General features: G+C 40.1%; 1 protein-coding gene across 10 annotated transcripts in view; it reads right to left on the reverse strand.

The window, feature by feature from the left end:
* Positions 1 to 25079, reverse strand: part of LOC122552612 (coiled-coil domain-containing protein 158-like) — a 174314-nt gene that overhangs the window by 67800 nt on the left and 81435 nt on the right. For 7 of the 10 annotated variants that reach the window (XR_006312432.2, XR_015756929.1, XM_087986075.1 and 4 more), the window contains exons 9-11: positions 20810 to 20920; positions 11692 to 11806; positions 8348 to 8467 (exon numbers count right to left, since the gene is read on the reverse strand). Coding sequence is in view for 8 of the 10 variants with exons in the window: in XM_087986075.1 (XP_087842201.1) it covers positions 8348 to 8467; positions 11692 to 11806; positions 20810 to 20920 (346 nt within the window). In the remaining 2 variants the exon portion in view is untranslated. The remainder of the gene's footprint in view (positions 1 to 8347; positions 8468 to 11691; positions 11807 to 20809; positions 20921 to 25079) is intronic. The other 3 variants (XM_043695379.2, XM_043695396.2, XM_087986102.1) reach the window with 3 other exon arrangements.

Genomic DNA, 25079 nt, shown 5'->3' on the forward strand with positions numbered 1-25079 from the left:
AAAGAGTGACACTGGCTATAAGGGAGGAGGCAAGTGTGATCAACTGTGTGGCAGGAGGGAGAGGCACAATGCACACCAGGAAATCAATAATCACTTCCTTTCTGTTCAAATTGGAGATAAGCGAAAGAACATTTTCTACAGCACACCTCAATTATCCACCAATATATAGCTTAATAGGAACCATTCAAGTTTATGTATGGAGTGCTGGAAGCAGCAAGGATGAGGCAGTGCAGGTGTTTAACTGTTGTCTCACCCAAGGTGCACATGTCAATTACCAATCCAGCCATTCCATTTTCAGGAGCATGCAATCTCTGCCGGTTGACTACATGATTATTTTGACAAGGATACTAGGGGGAGGTCCCTTCTTTGCATCTATTGTTTCACTCCCTGAATCACTGATAATTATCTATACTGTTCCACACTTCATCACTTTAGCACCTCAATCAAATCACTCAATAATAATCTGAGTTTAAGTGAAAACTGCCTTAATTTTTCCAAGGATTTTCTGTATTCATATATCCTCACATCCTAGCAAGTGAAATCCCTTTATTGCTTTCCTGTAGTGTGAAGCCCAAAACGACAAATGGCTCTCCTGCTCTCTTCTTCCTAAAGTTTCACATTGAATCACATTTACTTCTCAATGTTTATGTTTTGTACCAGTATTTTATCAGCTGACCCATCCCCTTATCAACTTGATGTGGCACTCAATATTTGTGAAGCTAAACACCCAAACCTTGTTGTTCTGTGACAACTGTGTAAAATTAAATGCTTAATTGTGTATAAATTTGTATCATTAATATACAGAGCAAATGAGAACTGCACTGTGAGACATTCCTGGTCATTTTCAAAAACTGTGAAACTACCCCTTAACATGCAACACTCTGGGTGCAATTTAATGCTCTCTTCCAATGCAGGTTTAGTGCAAGGACATTTAGTTGAGACAGTGGATGGGATTCTGTCCATATCCAAGTAACTGGTACTTAATACCACAGACCTTCCTAACAGCAGGTAACAGAAGGCCCTCGCTGATTCACCAGCCACCAGGCGAGATCCTATCACCTTCAATAACTTCCACTTTCTGTAATGCCTTTTCTAATCAATTTTTCATCAAATTTCTTACTACCCCTCTAATTCCATACCACTTCAATTCCTCCAATAGTGTGATCAATGGTACCTTGTTGAAAGCCTTATGAAAATCCTTCTGTGCATCCACTCCGTTTTCCTCAACCATCGTATCTATTACTGCAAAATGATCCTAAGAGATTTGTCCAATGCAGTCATTCTGTCAAGCCAGTTTGGCTACATCTACTTCCTTTCTGCCTCAGTATTAGAGCTTTTCAAACTTTCAATCATGCCCTTTACACTCTCTAGATTTGACTTCCAATTATCTTGCTGGGTTTCAATCTAAAATAGACCGAAGATATCTAATTCAGAAGATACTTCTTTCCTAAAGCATGGGAAGACTTAGCACCACATAGAGTGATTAGATTAGATTCCCTACAGTGCGGAAACAGGCCATTCAGCTCAACAAGTCCACACCGACTCTCCAAAGAGTAACCCACCCAGTGCCATTCCCTAACTAATGCACCTAACACTATGGGCAAGTTAGCATGGCCAATTCACCTGACCTGCACATCTTTGGATTGTGGGAGGAAACTGGAGCACCCAGAGCTAACTAACGCAGACACAGGGAGAATGTGCAAACTCCACACAGAGAGTCACCTGAGGATGGAATCGAACCAGAGTCCCTGGCGGTATGAGGCAGAAGTACTAACCACTGAGCCACCGTGCCACCCCATGTCTGTAGCAAATAGTATAGATGCATTTAGAGTGAAGTTGGATAAAACATGAAGGAATAGTTTATTGATGGTTATATAGATAGATGGAAGGAGCCTGAGTGGAGAGCAAACAGCTTCATGTAAAGGTTGGTCAAATGGCCTATTTCTGTGCCATATATACTCTGTAATATTGTATACAATTGACCATACCCAAAGTTCTATGGTCATATCATAGCTCTCAACATCCTATTCACCTATCAGCCCTCTGCAGGCTGACTTATATTGGTTCCTAAACTAGCTATACTGGAGTATTAAAATTCTCAGCCTTGCCTTCAAACCACTTTTATGACCTTGTCCCTTCCTGGGCAGGCTCTAACCTCTCTGAACCCTCCACCTCACTGAGATCCCTGTTTTCTAATTTTGACCTCTTGTATATCTCCATCTTACGATTAGCAACCATTGCTTTTAGTTGCTCAGGACTAAATCCTGGAATTCCCTCTCTCCACCTCTCTGCCTCAATAGCGACCTATACTACCCATAACACACTCTTTAAATCCTAGCTCTTTGACCAAGCTTTTAATCACTTCTCAGGATAGAAGTTGCTTGGTGGACAGTGCTGATTCCAGACAATTATACAAGCAAGCTATATGTTTATCCCTTATTTCTAATGCTGAGTACAGACTATTTGGATAAAATGACTGAGATGTAAGTCACGCCAAGTGTCTGGTCACTGGCTGGCAAGTCATGGTAAGACAAATTTCAAGCAGGCTTTTCACTTGACAGCAAAGATGTATGTTACATAAGTATAACACTGGAAAGTACCTACAGACCCAGAATTTTCTCACAAAATGGAGGTGTGAGTTGGGCTGTGAAACTCTGAATTTTACTGGATAATACACTTTCCTTGTGCTTTCCCAGTCCCATTTCAATTTTCAATGTGGTTGTTTCACAGATCATGAAGTCTTTGAGTGCAAACATGCACATACCTCATCAGACGTTAGGGCTGGGCTCCTGCTGTGAGGGTCAGCAAAAATTTGTATTTCCTCCTGCACACAATCTTTGTGTGTGAATGTGAGTTTTGTAAGTGCTAAAAGAAAATCTGGATCAAGAGATAAAAAGTAAAGTTGCCATAGTCTTACCAGACCATAGGGCTGCTATCTCATTAGAGAGAGAGAGAGAGAGAGAGGACTGGTGGTGGTTTAACCTGAGGGTCACCACACCTCAAGCGAGGGGAGAGATTGAGAAGGAGAGTCCTTCACGGTAATCTCAGCCAGTATAGGAAAGAGATAATGACCATTGGGAAGAGTCCTGCTCAAATGGTGAGAACATTCTGAGAGATAGATGTAAAATGGTAGGATTAGGTGCTGTACTGTAATGTAGATGCGTTTTTAGTGCAATAACAGAGTCTGCTTAAAAGCTAATTCAAACCTTGAATGACAGCTCAGTATTGGAAAAAAAGCGCTGCCTTTAGAAAGTTGACAAATATTTCTGCACTTGCTTCCCTTCACTAATGGATAAGAACTTTGCTTTGAAATGAAATGATACATCAGTTACCTCAGTTTGAGGCAACATAACGGGAAGCTTCTGTCAACATTCTGAATGCTTAGCTGCAACTGGCTTCAGCTCATCAGGTTCCAAGAATGTTTGAAAACTTTAAGAAGCTGTAATGACAGAATATGCTTTTGATGCGGTGTCTTATTTAAAAACCTAATAAATATTTAAGGATTATAACTTTTTTTTAACACAGGTATTTTTATTCTAGTATCAATGCTGATGTGTTTGAATTCATAGTTTTATTACATTATTAGATTACATGCTTGTTTTTTTCCAGCGAATTTTGAAAAAGAATTCCAAACCCATTGAATGACTCTTGAGGACTGTACAAAGGGCATTCTGGGTAATTGGTTATGCTGGATGCATGGGAAGAATGGAGAAAGCATAAGAGATCAGGCGGGACATGGAGTTGCCATTAATAAACTGAGGTGGTGTGGGTGCCTGGTGATGGCAAAGAAATCTAATAGTAATAGGGGGACATTATCATGAGAGAGACTGACATTGTCCTCTGCAGCAAAGAGCATGAGGCCAAATAGCCATGTTACTGCCTGCTGTGAGGGTTTGAAATGTCTCCTCTGGGCTGGAGAAGAAGTTACAGTGGGAAGGGGAGGATCCAGTGGCCATTGGTACCAACGATGTAAGGAGAATCAAGAAAGGGGTCCTGCTGACAGAACATGAGATGTTAGGTGCTAAATTAAAAAGCAGAACATAAAATATAATAATTTCTGGATTACTGTCCAAGTCATGTCCAAACTGGCATTGGATAAATAAGATTAGAGAAGTGAATAAGATTAGATTAGATTAAATTCCCTACAGTATGGAAACAGGCCCTTCAGCCCAACAAGTCCACAACGACTCTTTGAAGGATAACCCACCCAGACCCATTCTCCGACCCTATATTTACCCCTGACTAATGCACCTAACACTATGGGCAAGTTAGCATGGCCAATTCACCTGACCTGCACACCTTTGGATTGTGGGAGGAAACCAGAGCATCTGGAGGAAACCCACACAGACATGGGGAGAATGAGCAAACTCCACACAGACTGTCACCCGAGGCAGGAATCGAACCCAGGGTCCTGGTGATGTGAGATTGCAGCGTTAACCACTGAGCCACCATGCCGCCTTAGAGAAGTGAATTCATGTCTTAAAGACTGGTGTCTGAGAAGCGGGGCATTGCATGAATACTAGAGAAAGTGAGGTCTGTATCATTAGGATGGTCTTCACCCAAACTGGAACAGGTCTGGTATTCTCAAGAACCACAAAAATCAGGTAAGTAGAGAAAGCTTTAAACTAAACAAGAGGGTGAGGGATCAAGTTTGTGTATTTGCAACAGAACAAGAGGTAGAGTCAAGATGGAGAGCAAATTATTGTCAAAAATAAAGTTCAGAGAATGATATGAATCTGAACGTATGTAGCATTCATGACAAAATCAATAAATTCATAGTGCACTGAAATGAATAACAATGATCTAATAAATATTATGGAGACATGGTTGCAGGATGACAAAGACTAGGTTCTGAATATTGTGGGGTATAAGGCATTACCTACCTAATCATCTAGATGCAATAGCTAGAATATGATTAGATTAGATTACATTACAGTGTGGAAACAGGCCCTTCGGCCCAACAAGTCCACACCGACCCGCCGAAGCGAAATCCACCCATACCCCTATATTTATTACCCCTTACCTAACACTATGGGCAATTTAGCATGGCCAATTCACCTGACCCTGCACATCTTTTGGACTGTGGGAGGAAACCGGAGCACCCGGAGGAAACCCACGCAGACACGGGGAGAACGTGCAAACTCCACACAGTCAGTCGCCTGAGGCGGGAATTGAACCCGGGTCTCAGGCGCTGTGAGGCAGCAGTGCTAACCACTATGCCACCGTGCCGCCCATAGAGTTGAGTTTGACTCAGGAGATCAGGTTGTAGAATCTTGTTGGGTGAAGATGTGGATAGTAGGGAAAGGAAGTCACTTGTGGGAGTGATCTTCAGGCCGTTAATTAATCGCAATGTAGCATCCTACTGATTATACATTAAATACTGGGTGCTTGTAACAGAAGGACAGCAATAACAATGCATGAGTTTAATCTACAAATAAAGTAAAAGAAAAATCAGAATGGCAATGGTAGGTTCAAGAAAGACATCATAGAATACTTTTGAGGTAAATCCTTAGAGCAACACGTTCTGGAACTGACCAAAGAGCAGGCTGTGCGAGACGTGGTGTCAGTGGTGACGTAGTAATGATCATAATATGATTGATCATTACATCCATTATGAAAGGGAGAAGAGTGGCTCTCTAAGACTAGTAACTGAAAAACAGCAATTATGTGAGTTAGCTGAAGTGATATTAGGCTAACAGGCAGGTCAGTACAGAAGCAGTGTCAGATATCCACTCCTGCTAAAAAGAATTTCCAAGGGCTAGACCACCATCTGCAGTTATCTAAATGAGTTAAGGAGAACATCAAACCGAGGGAAAAAGCATACAAAAGAAAAGGTAATTGACAACTGGTCAGAAGGCAAATAATCACATAAAATGAATAAAGAATTCATCAAGAAAAATAAATTGGAGCTTGAGAGAAAGCTAACTAAAAATGTAAAAACAATCAGTGTTTCTATAAGTATTTATAAAGAAAAAGAGTAAGTGAAGTGATTAGGTCCTCTAGAGGGTAAGAATGGGAGTCATAACAGGTAAAAAAGAAAGAGTGAATATGATAAATAAATCTTTTGCCTCTGTCTTCACTATAGAGGATAGAAGAAGCATCCCAGTAGTAGCTGCAACCCTGAATATTGAAGAAAGAGGAACTTGGTGAAATTATCACCATTTAGGAAATGGTACAAAGAAAGCTGATGGTGCCGCAGCTGATAAGTCTCTGGGTCCTCATTTGACTTCATCGTAGTGTTTTAAAAGAGGTGGCTAATGAGACAGTGGATGCTTTGGTGTTAACTTCCTAAAGTTTGTTATATTCCATGAAGGTTTCACTTTGGCTTTAAAATAGCAAATATAACCCCTTTATATGAGATGGGAGGGAGGCAGATAACAGTGAATTATAAGCTAGTTAACTTGATGTCAGTCATGGGGAATCTCTTAGAATCAAATCACTGAGGTTATAACTACGTCTGTGCTAAGCCGACAATGTTTTATAATTTATATTATTGACTGAGATGAAGGATCAAAGATATGATTGCTAAATTTGCAGATAGCACAAAGGTAAGTGAACAAAGTGTCACTTAGAGAATAACTACATAATTCTGAGACGCACAGGGATCCAGGTGTACCAATGCATGAAACACCAAAGATTACTTTGCAGCGACGGCACAATCAGTCAATTTAATGTGTTGCTAGCCTTTTGAAATGGCAGAAATTGAACATAAGACAAGATTTTTGCTTGAGTTATACACGGCATTGATGAGGCCACATTTTAAATGCTATTTACAGTCTTCCTATTTCAGGAATGAGGTAAATGCATTGAAGACAGTTCAGAGAAGGTTTACTAGATTAATACCTGTAATGAGTGAGTTGTCTGATTAGAAAAGCTCAAACAGACTGGGCTTGTTTTCACGAGTTCAGAAGAGTGAGGAGTGATTTGATTGAGGTTTAAAAGAACTTGAATGTTCTTAACAATGTGAATATGGAAAACATGTTCACGCTTGTGGGTAAGTCCAGAACTAGGAGACTTTTTTTTCTCTGAGGATTGGGTGACTTTGGAATTCTGCCTCAGAAAGTTTCAAAGGTGGAGTCATTCAATACTTTTAAGATCAAAGTAGTTAGATTCTTGTTAGGCAAGAGAATCAAAGGTTATTGAGGATATAAGAAATGAGGAATTTGGGACATCAACAGATTGGCCATGAACTCATAGATAATTGGAGGAGCCTTGAAGGGCTGAATAGCCTATTGCTGTTCCAAATTTGTTTAGGGAACCTTCACTTGACATTGAGGGCTGAGCTGCAGTGTTGGAGAACCAAGATTGGCCTTCTCCAGCACTAGTACCCAAATGCATACATCACAACTTGCAAAACATAATCCCTATGAGAGAAGACAAAGAAAATCCCACACAAAGTCACATATGGATTAGGTGTGTTCTTCAGAAGGAGCAAGAGCATGAGGGTCTGGTTTTCTCAAGTTCACATAAAAGTCTAATCCTTGATCTTTCACAAAGATTATAAAACCAGAGCTGCCACCAATTGAGTCCAAGTTGCGATTAACTGGATACCCAGCCTACTCAACAGGGATATGCTTTACTTACCATTACTCACCCAAGGTGGCATTAGTACTTTGCTCCATTATAATTTCTAAATGGATTTTACCGGGAAACTTCATTATGGAAATAATATCAATTGGGAAAAATGTCACAGGCTAAATTAAGAGTTAAAAATAATAAGGCAAAATTATTTTTCTAATGTGAAAGAATTCAGAGACATCGTGCTCGTAATGAGAGAAAAGAATCAAAAAAGAGACTGGAACAAGGCATTACAATGGATGGCTATTCTTCTACTCATGAAGAACGTGATTTCCTAATTGGCTGTGTACCGGAATTATGTTCCTCTGTGGGAAGACTGCAATTCCTATTTTAAGACCATAAGATCATTAGAAATAGGACCACGAGGAGGCCATTCAGTTCTGGCATTCCTCATTTACACTTTCTTGCCTTTTACCCACAACCCTTGATTCCTTCACTGATAAAATATCTAGCTATGTCAGACTAAAATATATAGAAGGACTTTGCTCCCACAGTTCTCTGTGGCAAAGAAATTCCAAAGACTCTGAACCTTCAGAGAAAAAAATCCCTCCTCATCTCAGTTTTAAACTGGTGCCTCTTAACTCTGAGACTATCATGGATAGTCCTAGACTCTCCTTAGATGTTCAGCAAGTGAGGGTTTGTATAAATGAAAAGTTGTGGAATCAGTTAAAAGCATCTAACAATTATAATTTAATACAAAATACTATCCTGTTTATCATATTAAATATTAATGATTTCAGATTAGAAATTATCCAGCAACTAGACTTACCATTAAAAGTTGGAGTCGACCATTTGTGCTTTCTACCTGTTGCCTGAATTCATTTTTTTCTCTTTTGCAATTGTAAATCTCGCAATTAGATTGCTCTACTTGTTTTTCCAAGTTCTCTATCTGATAAAACAGCATAAAATTGCTATGAAGCTATGCATCAGTTTAAACCAAGTGTTTCCTTGTGCTACAACACTGGGGAAAGCACTGCCTGCACATGTGCAGTTGCAATCTCGGTGTTAGCATCAGAATGCCAGCTGCATTAACTACAACAAACTCACTGGCTTGACACAGACTAACTATAAAATTCAAGTTACCCGTTTTTATTATTCCTTAACCAAGTTAACCAACCAACTAACTGCAAGGTTTTGCACACTTATCATTTAACTGTTTCTTCTGTAAAACATCCGATATAACAAGGAAATTCATTAAAAGGGATTCTCAACTTTCAATATGGAGATTTGATTCTAATATTTAAGGATAAATCTGCAGGACCTGATCTAATGTTGTGGGAAGTAAGACAGAAAATTACAAGACCCCTTGCAGAAATACTTGCGTCATCTATAACTACAGGTGAGATGCCTGATCACTGGAGGGTGGTTGATGTTGTACCTTTGTTTAAAAAAGATTGTAAGGAGAAACCAGGAAACTGTAGACCTGTGAGTCTGCGTTCAGTTAGGGGTAAAATGTTGGAGGTATTTATAAAAAATAAGATTTATGGACATTTAGAAAGGCAAAAATTGATTAAGAATCGTCAGCATGGTTTTGTGCAAGGAAAACCATGTCTCACAAACTTGATTGAGTTTTTTGAGGAAGTTACCAAAATGATTGATGATGATGGCAGAGCAGTAGACGTTGTTTATTCAGATTTTAGTAAAGCCTTTCACAAGGCTCCACATAGTAGACTAATTAGTAAAGTTAGGTTACATGGGATCCAGGGTGAGCTTGCCAATTGGATATAGAATTGGCTTCTTGGCCAGAGACAGAAAGTATTGGGTGGAGGGTTGCTTTTCAGACTTGAGGCCTGTGACCACAGCATTGTTTTATTCGATTGGGTCTGGGTCCTCTTTTGTATATCATTTATATAACTGATTGGATGAGAATACAGAAAGCATGGTTATTAAGTTTGCATCCAATACCAAAATTGGTGACATTGTAGATAGTGAAGAAGGCTTTCTAAGATTACAAAGACATCTTGACCAAGTGGGCTGAATAATGGCAGATGGACTTCAATCTGGATAAATGCAAGGTACTGCATTTTGGTGTAACAAACAAGGGTTACACCATACAATTAATAGTTGGGCCTTGAGTGGTGTTGTAGAAGAGGGATCTAGGGGTACAGGTACATAAATCTTTGAAGTTTACATCACACATACACAGGGTGATTAAAAAGGCACTTGGCATGCTTGCCTTCTTTGCTCAGTCCTGTGAGTATAGGAGTTGGGAAGTTATGGAGAGATTTACAGGACATTGGTGAGGCCCCTTCTGGAATACTGGGTCAAGTTCTGGTTGCTCAGTTATAGGAAGGATATTATCAAGCTGGAGGGGGTTCAGAAGAGATTTACCAGGATGTTGCCTGGTATGGAAAGTTTAAGTTATAAACTTAAGGTGAGAGGAGAGAGATTTTAAAAAGGCATAAGAGGCTAATTTTTCCCAAAGGGGGTGGTTCATGTGTGGAATAGTGGTGGATGTGGGTGCAATTACAAAATTTAAAAGACATTTGGATAGATACATGAATAGGAAAGGTTTGAAGGGATATGGGTCAGCAGAAGACAGGTGGGGATTATGTTCGGCATGGTCTGGTTGAACCAAATGATGTATGACTTTGTGACATGTTTGATTAAAGTTAATACAGAAGTATTTTGACCAAAATACTCAAGAGAAAAGTCATTATCAAATGTTGGACTCAAAAGCCATATTACTTACCAATGAGCAACCAAAGCTTGGCATAAAGCCTTATCACTCCAGACTCAACTTCGGGAGTCAGCATTCAAAATCTCATTGAGTTTATGATTTCACCAGAGATTGGGAGCTATGATGTAAGTTTTGCTTTTCTAAGTGCTACACTGAAAGGATGCAGTGGAATTCCATTACAATGCTACTTGGTGGAACAGTTGGCAACATACACACACGTAAGTGCTGAATTTTAATATTAAGAATTTCCACAGGAGATGCTCACAATGCAACTTCCTGTAGAGTGTGAGTGTACATTGCTGTTTCTTTTTCCGAGATCTAAAATTCTGCCTCTGACTGGAAACATTTTAGGAGCAGTTATGCATATGCCAGTAGCAGCGGTGCGCATGCACTATTATAACTGGTGATGTTCCAGTCAGCGGCAGAAGTTATAGTGTCAAGAATTTTCTACATCTTTTAACATGGGTCACCATGTCCCATACAGTCATTAAATTTCTTGTTAAAGCACTATATCTAAAAAGTCATTTTAATTTGTCCCAAGCATAAATATTGTACAGTTGGGGGACATGATATATTATATAATGCATACATTGTTTATAATGCATTATTATAAAACCTCAAAATTAGCATTTTTACATGGGGTTTGTGGATTAACACAGCAGCTACAGTTAACCTTCTCCAAGTTTACTTTTTTAGATTAGATTAGATTCCCTACAGTGTGGAAACAGGCCCCTCGGCCCAACAAGTTCACACCAACCCTCCGAAGAGTAACCCACCCAGACCCATTTCCCTCTGACTAATGTAGCTAACAGAGCTTAAAAATGTGTTGCTGGAAAAGTGCAGCAGGTCAGGCAATATCAAAGGAGCAGGAGAATCGATGTTTCGGGCATAAGCCCTTCTTCAGGAATTATGCCTGAAATGTCGATTCTCCTGCCCCTTTGATGCTGCCTGACCTACTGCGTTTTTCCAGCAACACATTTTTAAGCTCTGATCTCCAGCATCTGCAGTCCTCACTTTCTCCTAATGTACCTAACACTATGGGCAATTTAGGATGGCCAATTCACCTAACCTGCATATCTTTGGACTATAAGAGAAAACCAGAGCACCCGGTGGAAATCCACGTAGACACGAGGAGAATGTGCAAACTCCACACAAACAGTCGCCTGAGGCTGGAATCGAACCTGGGACCCTGGCGCTGTGAGGCAGCAGTGCTAGCCACTGTGGATGATGTGTGCCACTTTCAGGTACTGACAACAATATTTTAACCAACTTATCTCTCTTTGCAGGACACATCTTTCTCATAAGGCGACAGTGAAAGGGAGAGTTTCTGACATTAAATGGTTCCTAACATATTTGTGTATCAGTACATGTGCTTTTTTATTAAGTCGAAAGCAATCAAAAGAAGTGATTGCATATAAAGATGTACACCAGACCTTTTCTTCATACATCCTTTTTGCTTCTCGTAATTCAGATCGCAGTTGGCAGACTGTGGTCTCCAATTCTGTAAGCTGCCGTGAGTACATTGTGCTCTGATTCTTGGCCTGGTCTCTGGGAGGTAGGAAAAATGTTGACTCAATATTTTTCATTATATACTAACAGAAAAATATGTTTAAAACTTTAAATGTATATTCAGTAAACATGAATATGGCTGAACACCAAACAACACTCCCAGGAAATAAACAGAATGGAAGAATTGTAAATACTTGTTACCCAAACTGGGTTCCTCCTTGTTTACAGAACATAATCCAGTTACCATAATTAAACACTCTCAAAGCCAACACATCTCAATTAAGCAAATAGACATATAAGAAGCTGTAAAAGGAAAAATATGTCTACATACATTTTGTACACTGGGATGAATGAGAAAATACAGGAAACTATTGAAGTTTGATCAAAAGGGCAAACAGAAACAGAACCTTCGCTGTTATGCTGCTGTCCAAGAAAAACAGTAAAATATTTCAAAACAGTAAAAGATCTGTCAGAAAGATGAGAACCAAACTGTTGCAAAAAGACCTGTAATATGGGAAGGCATGAGAAACATGCCCACCTCAAACAAGAATACCTTGTGTAAAGGTAAATGAGAAACTTAAAATATTCTCCATCACTCGAGAAAAAAAAACTGGAAAAAAGATGGAACTAAAAGCCTGATGAGATCTCTGGACCTGATGGATTACATCCTGGGGATTTTAAAGGATGTGGTTGTTGTTGTGTAAAGTTTTAGGCTTTGAACAGGGTTAAGCACAGCCCAATATATTTATGTTATAAAGATTCTGATGGAGGAAAATGAACTGTTCAACTTTTCTTGCTGCACAACTAGTTTTCCTCTAGTTGGGTCAGAAAAATTCTTCAAAGTTCACTGGAATCTTCAGTACTGCTCACCATGTTGTTTGATGAACCCTAAGCACTATTACCTTACTGAAAGATAAATCAGGTAGATTTGCTGACATCCTCCTCCTTCAGGATGAAGATCCATAGGGACTAACTGGTCTATTGTGGAAAGGAAAATCATTTGGTAGGCTAAGAAGCAGAGGCTTTTGTCTAAAACATGATGTTTTTCACTGTTCGATGGCAATCAAGCACAAATTACATTAGTTTAATATAAGGTTCAAAGTCATTTTTTTACCTTGCAGAGCTATTTTTTGATTTTCAGGAATTACTTTTTGTTTTTTAAGGGCTCCTCTTTGCAGCCTATTTTCCTATTGCAGTTGTTTTCAAAACTTAACACAACCACTCACTCCCCTTTGTGGTTTTCTTCCTGCGTTACAGACTCTCATCCTCTCTCGGTAGCTCTCCTCTCACCTGCTCCACTTCAGCTCCTCTCTCCCCATTTTTCAGGTCACACTGCCATTCCACCCCCAGCTCCATGATTTTGTTTCCAGGACCTAGCTTTGTTCCACAGCTTCACACCCCAGGCTCTTGGCCTAATTCCTGACTTTCCCTGCCTCCCTCCCCCGTCTTGCTGACCTTGCTCTGCAGTCTCAGTCATCTGTCCAGCTACCACTGGTCTTGCTGACTGCTACAATTCACCTTGCTTCTTCTGGTTATCCCACATTTGTTGCTGATTGTTTCCTTATGAAATTATCAGCGATAAATGTGGGACAGAACAAGTCTTTAACTGGTGGAGCAGCTACTCACCATTTCCTTGCATTTAATTAAAATCAGTTATAACATCATGGAATGGCAGACCAGATAGATGGGCTGAAGGGTCGGCTCCTGCTTCTATCCCTTATGATCTTCTCTGACTGGTCATTGCCATTAGTGAATTTTCCAGGATGACTTGGAGAATTTGTGGGGATAATTCACCCCCATGTATTTTCACCTCTGGTATGATAGTTACTAACACTATAAGGGAGACCAAAATGGTAGGACATTGCCTTTGGGATCCAGAGCTTTCTCCATCCAAGTCCATATGTCATCATCCTATTGGCATCGATTTCAGTATTAAGCCTTTCAAAGTCTAACACCTTATGCAACAGCAACCACATCTTTTAAGACCTACCAACTTTTTAAATCCCAAGAGAGCACATTCTGACAAAGTATGGAACAGCGTATAATTGCCTAAATATGTAAAGTCAGAGACGGGGGGGTTGTGGTGATGAGTAGTGATAAATGTAATGAGACACTTGAATGTATACAGGGCTGTAATGTTAAAAGATTAAATTGTACTATCTCTCAGGACATTAATGTAATGTCAAAGAGTTAAACTGTACTGTCTTTCTTCAAGAAGCTGAACATTCTGGAAGTGGGTGAGGGTAACATTCATGCAGGAATGTGGATGACTCATACTTCATTTGGGCAGCCATTTACTACTACTCTTCTGCTATTATCAAATTAAACTCGCGTTCAGTCCCTTCCATTCAGAAATGCTTTCATAGTCAATCAAATTTGTTTGAATGATCACCCCCCAATACTGAAGCACATCACATCTACATTAACTTGGGGAATCATGGAGTCAGGAAATTGTTAGCATAACTATTCACCAGAATTAGGGCATTTACAGTCACATTATCACTGAGGATGACTTCATCCTACCATTGTACCTGGGATAACATGCAGTTATGGGGAGGGAGTGGCCAGAGTACCAGTGAGCATTACCAACTGACCTGTATAAAGAGGAAGTGTTTTCTTTATTCGGGGCCTCTTTTGACTTGACTTAGTGCACTTGTGAAGGTGCCAAAGGGGTCACCTAGCTTGAATTGGCTTTAATAAACTTTAACTGTCTGCAGATGTGTGCGAATTGCACCTTGTGTGTGAAACCTCAGGAAAAGAACATAACATATGGTGGCAGTGGTGGGATTCCAACATGAAAGGAGCTTCCAGGTGGACTGAATGATCGATCATCTGAGTGTTGGTTGCTTGAGATGGATGGGCCCACAAGGTAAGGTTCTCTGTCTAAATTTAACACTCAGTCAACCTCTCATCGCCTGATACTCGATGGTGGCGAATCTTTGAGATCACTTGCGCATTTGCACACTAACAAGTCACTTTGCATGAAGCCAGGGTTTTAACTGGGGTTCGAGCCCCCTGGGTTTTAATTCAGGTTAGAGTCCTCAGATATATAGAGTAAGAAAAGGTGTTCAGGTCCCCATGAGAAATAAAGTGAGAAAGGGGTTAAAGTCCCCTGGAAAAAGGAGTTTGGATTCCTCTAGTGACGAGAGTTTATGCTCTGGAGCATTAAAAAAGTTAGAAACTAGGAATTTCAAAGAAAAACACCTAAACAAAATTTGCCTTGTCCCCCACACCTCCCCTTAGAAGTACTTTTAGGCGTCACCAGGAAAAGGGGGGGAAAGTGGAGCCAGTCCACTTGGATCCCAACAGTGAAGTGCATTGACTGCCAGGGAAGCTTTGCCTGAGGTTTTGTTGTGGGAGTCTCAATTTCTGGACTGCGGACTCGACTCGGTGAGTTTTTGTTCTGGGGGAGGGAGTGGCTCGGACTGTGGCGCACTGCGAGGGTTTTCTCTTTTTATAAATACATAGTCATTAATGAGATGTGAAAAAAAATTGAGCAATACTGAAATTAAGATTGTACTAATACTTGTTAGAGAGGGGAAGTTTCAATGTAAATTGTCCCAGGCTGAGGGTGTTTGATATTTAAATATTTTGGTTTGCTAAAATACTGGTTCAGAAAATCCTTTTACGTGACTGTTTTGCTTTATTTGAATTAAGATCTCAATTCAATATGTTTTGTGGGCTATGTAATAGGGCAGATTTTGTTTTTACATAAATATTATACAACATTATGTCCTTTTTAAAATTATCAAACATGTAAACCTTAAAACAAATTGAGGGCCTTGAACCCCTGACTTGGTTGAAATTCTACAATGCCTGTTTAAAAAAACAATTGCGTCAGTGGTCATGCTTTAACAAGATAAGAGTATTGTACTATAATATATTTGCTGCTGTGTTTTTAATGCAGAGTTTTCACAAAACAAAGAGTGCATTTTAAATATGATGCTTTGTTAAGATTGTGGAGAATGTTAGAACTTGAGGCTGAGCTCTTTAAGTTCTTCCAATTATTGTTAAGGCTTCATTGGCCCCTTCATATTGCATATTCAAAGAATGTTGAAATCTACCAAAGTTGCCACTGTAATTCTGACTGTTTTATTTGGGAAGGTTTGTCTGGAGAACATATTTTAATATATTCTGCATTTGTTTCCCATGAATATTTGAGATTTAAATCTAAACTGAAACTACCTCTTCAATGTCTAAAGCACAGAAAACATTTTGTTGTTTTTTTGGTGTTCCAGGTTTTGGAAATACTTTTCCTGTCAGCTTTCATATTAGCCAAGTATTAATTTGATCAAGGAAAATAATTTTGAATAACCTGAATGAGGTCCCCAAGGGTTTGATGTTAGGGCCATTGATTGTTGTTTATCAAGGACTGAATTGTTGACACAGTACAATTTAGAAGTTTATGTATTATATAAAACTTGATAATGACACAAAAGGTGAACAGAGTAACAGACTTCAAGACGACTGAGAATTTTGAAAAAGGCAATTTAGTGTATTTAAATATGCCTGTGGCTGTCTTCATACTGATAACCACCTTGGCAAGGAAGGAATGAGAGAGGAAATGCAGAGAAACTTTCAGCAGCTAACATCATCTCTAGAGTTTCTCCATTCACAGGTGAAGCATGCCTTCGGAGCATGGCCCGCCCCTCAACAATTCAATGGATTCAATCAGCTCCCAATCATGAGCAAGAAAAGTGAAGAAGCTAACAACAGTGAAGAGGAGGTCGGTATGCTTTTTGTCAGTAGCCTTTCTATGGACATTTAACTATGTGAGCTTTACCTTTTCTTTCGATCATTTAAGGGAGATGAAGGTTCACTGAACAAGCTAACATCAAAACAGCCAGTGTTTTTGTTACATTTGACAACAGAGCTGGAGCAGACACAGCAAAGAATACTGTGTTCACCTAGCCTGCAGCTGCAGCTGCTGAACTTCATGCTCAGATGCACTGGTATCCTCCATCTGACGCATCTCTGGAAGGATGGAACTGTCATCAGTTTTGTTAAGTACTTAACTGCCCTTATCCAAGAATTCAGATTTCTCCGAAATGGTGTGCAAGGACAGACTGGATTTTGTTTTCAGGTTGGACTTTACTGAACGAGATATTGGATAACTGGTTCGTTGGAATGGTCATTAAGGACTGTGGATTTAAAAACTTTACTGGTGAACATTTTTTTTCACGTGGGAGCATTCTGCAAATTCCATTTACTGCATGGACTAGTAATTTTTATTGTTATAATCATTGCATGTTGTGTGTCAATAACTTACTTAAATACTGGCTGTCAGAGTCTTATGAAAGCTGGTAGTGTCATCGAGGTGGTTATCATGGAATTATAAAAGGGTGGAATGTAATCTTACAAGATTAAACTGTACTGTCTCTCTGGAAATTAAAGGGTTAAACTGTACTGTCTTTCTTCAGGAAGCTGAACATTCCGGAAGTGGGTGGAGGTGGCATTCATGCAGGAATGTGGATGACTCCAACTTCATTTGGGCAACCATTTACTACTACTCTCCTGCTATTATCAAATTAAACTCTCATTCAGTCCCTTCCATTCAGAAATGTTTTCATAGCCATCCCTCAGCCAATCAAATTTGTTTGCATGGTCATCCCCCGATATTGAAGCATATTTACAACTACATTGTCTTGGGGAATCATGGAGTCAGGAAATGTTTGCATAATGATTCCCAGGATTAGGGTATTGTCTCCGAGGATGACCTTAACCTTCCATTGTACTTGGAGTAATATGTGGTTATGGGGTTAGTGGCCCGAGTACCTGTGAGCATTACCAACTGATCTATATAAAGGGAATGTGTTTTGTTTGTTAAGGGCCTCTTTGACTTGACATAGCACAGCTATGAAGGGTATCAAAGGGGTCATCTAGCTTGTACAGGCTTTAATAAGCTTTAACTGTTTGCAGATGTTGGTGTGTGAGAAGTGCCCCTCTTGTGTGAAACCTTGGGAAAAGAAACTAACGGGGCGACCCCTGTTTCCACAGAATCATTTTCTGTGGTTTCACTTACCCACAGTTTACCACAGCCGGAACTTATAAAATGGTACGTTCCAGCACTACTGTATACATTAAAATGCAAAAGAAGCTTGGATAAGATATTGTTTTAGGTGTTTGATGCTGAAAGGATTAATGCTGACGAGTGCAATAAGCACTACATTGTATGCTGATGTCCTAGAGATTGGGGATAGACCAACTTAACAGGGTCCATGAGATGATCTTCCCCATGTGGCAAGTTTCCTATCTACAAGTGGGTGAATAATGTTAAGTGCCTGCTTAAGGGTTTCAAATGCCATCTGGGCGGGCATACCACCCACAAGCTTTCCTGCCCCAGAAGAAAAGAGGAAGCCTGATGAGATGTCCTTTCTGCACTATGCCAACCAATTGCATGGAAGTTCACTTCATATCCAAACTTACTGGAATCTCAGGGTCAGCTGGAAATATGCATAGTCCTGAACTCCATCATTCTAATCATTGGTGCTCAGTACCATTGGCAAGCAAACAGGGAACATGGGATTGTGACCTCACTCCAGGTGCTCCTTCTTCACAAGTAAACCGGACAGTCCCAACAGTCATCCAGCTCAAGGGTGAAATACTTTCAGGTCCCCTTAGAAGTTTCCTCTCGGGTCACTCCAGAGGAACTGCATTTCCACTTTCATCCTCCCTGCTACCCTCAGCCTCAAAGGAGTTCAAGTCAAGAAATTCAAGGGTCCATCTGCCTTTGGGCAAAGTACACTCAGCACATTTGAGTCCTCTGGTCACAAACACACCAGGGTTTGCTAACCAAACCTCCAAGGCCATGGACTCCATTGTGGGTCGGGGTTCCACGACTTCACCTACAGAACCCAAGAATGCATTGAGATGTGGTGGAAGGGAGAGGAAGATAATGACCTTCTGAGGGCACACAGGCAGCACCAATGACACCTTATTGTAAATACATTCACATATTTGTAAATATATTGTTCACTTTCTTATCAGATATGTGAGAAAATATCTGTCGAGCTGCAACTACAAGATTTAGGATAGAGTTGTCAAGAGAAAAACTGTTTCTGCTTGTGAGCACATAGATTTAAAGTGATCTGTAAAAGAAGCAAATATGACTTAACAAAATCTTCTTTTCATTCAGTGAGTTGTTAACAGATGGAATGCACTGCCTTCAAATGTGGTGGAGGCAGGTTCAAGTGAGGCATTCAAGAGGGTATTGGATTTTTGTTGCATAGAAGTAGGGTGCAAGGTTATTGGGAAAAAGTAGGAGATTGCATGCGGTAAAGATGTTCATTTGAAGAGCAGTGCAGGCATCCTGGTGGGCTGAATGGTCTCCTTGCGCACCGTAATGCTTCTGTGGTTTGATTGAAGATACACAGCCTCATCATCCTTGGAGATACATGAGGTTTTATGCTCCAGTGCATGAAGTGAGCATCTCCTACATCATCTACAAGCTATGGGAACTTGAAAGGTGCTTGCGAAAGGGTGACTCTTTCAAGACTACAATTAATTGCTTGTGGTCAAAATTGCTTATGGTGGCTTAATGCCATACTGTTCACATCGCATGTGCGCCTTTCACCTGTATTCTATCGATGTCTGTGTAACACGGATGCCCCCACCCTCACAGAATGAAACACTACCCTGCTCATTCCATTTATTTGTGATATGCTTTCCTTTGTTGGTCAGAGCATTGAGTACAGGAGTTGGGAGGTCATGTTGCGGCTCTACAGGACATTGGTTAGGCCACTTTTGAAATATTGCGTGCAACTCTGGTCTCCCTCCTATTGGAAGGATGTTGTGAAACTTGAAAGGGTTCAGAAAAGATTTACAATGATGTTGCCAGGGTTGAAGGATTTTAGTTATAGGGAGAGGTTGAATAGGCTAGGGCTGTTTCCCCTGGAGTGCCGGAGGCTGAGGGGTGACCTTACAGAGATGAAAAATCATGAGGGGCATGAATAGGGTAAATGGACAAGGTCTTTTCCCTGGGGTGGGGAGTCCAGAAATAGAGAGCATAGCTTTAGGGTGAGAGGGGAAAAATTTTAAAGGGACCTAAGGCGCAACCTTTTCACACAGAGAGTGGTGCATGTACGGAATGAGCTGCCAGAGAAAATGATGGAGGCAGGTACTATTACAACATTGAAAAGACATCAGGATGGGTATATGAATCGGAAGGATTTAGAGCGATATGGGCCAAATGGGATTAGATTAGTTTTAGGATATCTGTTCAACATGGACAATTTGGACCGAATGGTCTGTTTCTGTGCTGTACATCTCTATGACTCAATGACTTGTTTACACCACAATGGAAGGAAACACCAGTCATTTCTCATGCATAGAATCATTACAGTGTGGAATCAAGCCATTCAGCCCATCAAGTCCACACTGAGCCTCCGAAGAGCCCCCCAAACCCCCACCCTGTAACACTACATTTCCCATGGCTAATCCACCTAGCCTGCACATCCCTGGAAACTATTGGCAATTTAACATGGCCAATCCACCTAACCAATGCATTGAGTCTCAGAGACAGCCTCTTCTGACAGCTGGTGAACCCTCCAGTGTTAACATTCCTTTTCTGATAACCCTGCCAATTAACCTGATTGACCTTGAAATTCCCCACATTCCCACCTAACCCATCTATCTTGATCAACCCACCTCACTCCCACAGCCCTAGGAATATCGAGTTAACGTGCCAGATATAACAGTCTACTGTCCCCCATCAGTCATGCTGTTGCTTTTGATAATACTTCCACACCCGACATTACACCTTTCCCTTCAATGCTTACCAGTAGAATTTGCTTCATTTGACACCTTACATGAAAAGCTAGTGTCCACTGCATTACATATCCTTGTGAGCAGACAATAAACAATATTTGATGCCTGATAAAATACCCAAGACACATGGAGCATCTATGGTTTTTTTAACTTTCAATTGCCCATACAATGACAGTAATGCGTGATGGATTTGACAAACCAGTTAAAAAGATGCAATGTACTGATTGATTTTCTTGAAAATCATCCTGTGCCTTTTTGGGGAAAGTCTATACTTACTGTATAGCCTCCACTTGGTTCTGGAAACTTGTGGTAAAGCTGCGAGAACTGTTTACTTTTTCAGTTAGTGTTGACAATTCTTCTTCATGTTCATGATTCAGCTGTTCTATTCTATGGAAAAGTGATTACTGGTTATCTTATAATTCATCATGTCGTGTCTTTATCTTTATCTAATCTTAAAATCCCAAAGAAAATTTGCAAAGGTACTATCTGGTAACTCTTTACAAGTGGATCTCAAAACTGATGCCCTTTCAAAAAAAAGGAATACCAATTAAGAATTATGATCTTTGCTTGTTATCTTTGAACAGCCAATAAGCTGATCTCCTATGACACCTCTCCACTAGGCTCAGATTTCATACTTTTGAGTGGGGTTGGGGGCAGGGGGAGGGGGGGGAGAGAGAGAGAGAGAGGGAGAGAGAGAGAGAGAGAGACAAAGATGGCATGGGTGTTAACTAAACTTTCCTTCTCAATAAGGGTAATGGTGAAATTATAGCTGTACTAACCCTAGGAAAAGGAGACAGTGAAAATAAGGCTGTGTAATGTCAATTTAATATTGTGGAAGTCACGTAAAAGATTGCACCCTAAAGCCTGGATTTAGCTGACAGTGTCAGGGAAGGGAAGGCTTTGATATTTGATTATCTTGTAATTTTTTTCTCTTACATCGCACTTATTGTCATGTCTAACCAATGTTTACATTCTAACCCTTATCCACCCTTTGCCTCCACTCACCCAGAGGTTACAACTTTCATTGTAAATTGGTGGAAGGTGTTTCAAGTTGATGCTGTCAGACTGTACTCTGATTACCTCCTTCATTATTGTAATAAATTATCACAACCTCAGGTTCATTGGATTAGTCAGAGATGTGGCAGTGAATAGGACGTGATAGTTTTCACACTGTTAAAGCCAATAACACCACCTGGAAGTGTGATAAGTGATGCAGTTGATGGTTGATTCTTCTAAATAGGAATTTCCATTGTTGTAGCCTTAAGTTAAGATCTTTTGGTAACATTTTAAATAAAATTAAATGTTTTTTTCTACTCACTTGTGGGTTGTGGGTATCACTGGCTGGGGCAGCAATAATTGCCCATTGAATCATAGAAATGTACAGCACGGAAACAGACCCTTCGGTCCAACTTGTCCATGCCGACCAGATATCCTAACCTAGTCTAGTCCCATTTGCCAGAACTTGGCCCATATCCCTCTAAACTTTTCCCATTCATATACCCATCCAGATGCCTTTTAAATGCTGCAATTGTACCAGCCTCCACCACTACCCATGGCAGCTCATTCCATACACGCACCACCCTCTGCATGAAAAACTTACCCCTTTTATATCTTTTATATCTCTTTTATATCTTTTCCCTCTCACTGTAAACTTATGTCCTCTAGTTCTGGACTCCCCCACCCCAGGGAAAAGACTTTGTCTATTTATCCTGTCCATGCCCCTCATGATTTTAGAAACCTCTATAAGGTCACCCCTCAGCCTCCGACGCTCCAGGGAAAACAGCCCCAGCCTGTTCAGCCTCTCCCTATACCTCAAATCCTCCAACCCTGACAACATCCTTGTAAATCTTTTCTGAACCCTTTCAAGTTTCACAACACCAGAATTGTAAACAATATTCCAAAAGTGGCCTAACCAGTGTTCTTACAGCTGCAACATGACCTCCCAACTCCTGTACTCAATACTTCTTCACTATCCTATCTATCTGCGACTCCACTTTCAAGGAGCTATGAACCAGTAATCCAAGGTCTCTTTGTTCAGCAACACTCCCCAGGACCTTGCCATTAAGTGTATAAGTCCTGCTCGGATTTGCTTTTCTAAAATGCAGTAGCTCACATGTATCTAAATTACACTCCATCTGCCACTCCTCATTGGCCCATCTGATCAAGATCCTGTTGTAAACTGAGGTAACTTTCTTTGTTGTCCACTACATCTCCAGTTTTGATGTCATCTGCAAATTTACTAACTTTATCTCTTATGCACGCATCCAAATAAAAAATGAAAAGCAGTGGACCCAGCAACGATCCTTGTGGCACTCCACTGGTCACAGGCTTCCAGTCTGAAAAGCAACCCTCCACCACTAGCCCCCGTTTTCTACCTTCAAGCCAGTTCTATATCCCAATGGCTAGTTCTCCCTGTATTCCATGAGATCTAGACTTGCTAACCAGTCTCCCATCTCCAACTGCACCTTCAAATATCTTTAGTGCATAACAGAATGTATTTTCCAAGGACTCAAAGCATGAGAAAACTGGCTTGAAGAAATTGAAAGTTAAAATGAAAAAAAATCATCTATTATTATTATTCCTCACAAACAACACAGAGCCTTGAATTTGAAACAAATTTCTTTGAAACTCAAAATTTGAATATGTGGTCCCATTTTGCATAAATTGGGATCTCATGAAAAAACAAATTGGTCACTAAATTATGTGATTAAAAGAGGAATGTTAGCCAAGACAATGAAAAAATTACCTGTTCTGCTTTGATGTCAACGTGTGTAAATTTACCACGTCATTAATGTAACACTCAGCACTATCCTGAATGATTATTATTGTTCTGTTACTTATCAAATTAAGTTATGCTAAATCTTCAAAGAACACTGAAGAGGTCCCACACTGGGGTTGACTGGATGTCAAGATCGGACAGAGATGCAAGAGATTTACGAGAATGGTATCATGAATAAGAAACTTCAAGTTATGTGCAGAGACTGGGAGAAAGTGGAGTTGTTTTTCTCAGAACAGAGAAGGTTAAAAGAAAATTTGAGAGAAGTGTTCAAAGTCATCAAATAGGAAGCCATCAGAGAAAATAAGAATAAACAGTTTCTAGTGACAGAAGGTTGGTAATTAGAGCACACCGATTCAAAGTGATAAGCAAAAGAATAAGCGGGAACATGGGGAAATATTTATTTATTTAAGAAACTGTTGTGAGCAAAAATGCATTGCCTAAAAGGGTGGCAGAAGCAGTTCTAATCACAACTTTAAAGTGGAATTAGATAAACATTTGAAGAGAAAAAACTTACAGATCTTGGAGAGACAAAGGATATGAGACTAACTAGCTCTACCAGAACCAGCACAGGCACAATGTCCTGGCAGCCACCTCCTGCGTTGAATCATTTTATACAAAAGCAGAGAAAGTAGAAGGAGTAGGCCAGTCGGCACTTGAGCCGACTCTGCCATTCCAAAATGATCACGATCCAACTCAGTATCCTGTTCCTGCTTTCTCACCAAACCCTTTCATCTCCTGATTCTAATTTCATGATTCCACAAAAATGTAAAAGCAAAAATAAAAACACAATTCTTTCCAATTGTTCAACTGTGGACAGTGCTTTATGTGCATGAATATGTTCTGGTTTGATACATGTTTAGTCTCAGCAAAAATATTGTCAAGCAGTCACTGAGGAAAGATAGCTGCCTCCCTAAAGGAGAGGAAGAAACTGGATGAAGAATTAGTGTTGGACTTTTGTATAGGGTCTCCAAGCAGCTCACATTCACATCAGTTATGAAGGGTGTCAGGCATAATCCTCCTGCAGCAACATATCCCAAGGAAGTAGTGAAGTGAATACGACTTGAATTCAATGTTGTGTCACCCTCTTTATTCATTAACAGTGTAATAATACTAAATATAGGTTATCATCCTTTCATTAATGATGCATCAAGAGCTCTTTGGAATAAATGGTCTTTCCAAGGGGAATATACAGAGGTATTGTTTGAAAGATCAGCTCCTTCCTGCCTTTAATGTGTGAGCACACTTAGCATATCCAGTCGCCTGAGAAAACAGGAGCAATGAATTTCTGGTCACCTCACCTAAAGCACAGCAAGAAAATGCACTCCGACTGGAACTCAGTATCATATGCTGGTAAGACTGTTAGGCCAGAGGTTTGTCAGTTAATGATTAATCGCGTGAATCAAAAAAAGATTAAAATACAATTGAAATTGCACTTCCTTAAAGTGGCAAGTTGTTGCACTTAGACACAGACAGTTTAAAGATGTTGTTCCCAGCCAATGAGGAAATACCAATCGCTGGAAGAAGCGGATAGTTGAACCCGCAGTGACAAAACGTTTGCCTTGCCATATTTGCCCGTCCTCCTCCCAAATTACTGATTAAAGTTGCAGTCAACTACTTGCTTGTATACACTTTCTGAAGCAATGCAGATGTTTAACAGCAGACTGCAATGAATCCTTTTGTAGCTACACAATAAGCCTGTCTGTTCAAAGGATCAACTAACTAGCAGTTTTCTGCTCAAATCATGCTTTGTGCTTCATGGTTTACAAA

The sequence above is a fragment of the Chiloscyllium plagiosum genome, unplaced genomic scaffold (genome assembly GCF_037043375.1).
Source record: "Chiloscyllium plagiosum isolate Xiang-an unplaced genomic scaffold, Cpla_swu_hap1 HiC_scaffold_1, whole genome shotgun sequence".
In the NCBI taxonomy this organism is placed as follows: Eukaryota; Metazoa; Chordata; class Chondrichthyes; order Orectolobiformes; family Hemiscylliidae; genus Chiloscyllium; species Chiloscyllium plagiosum.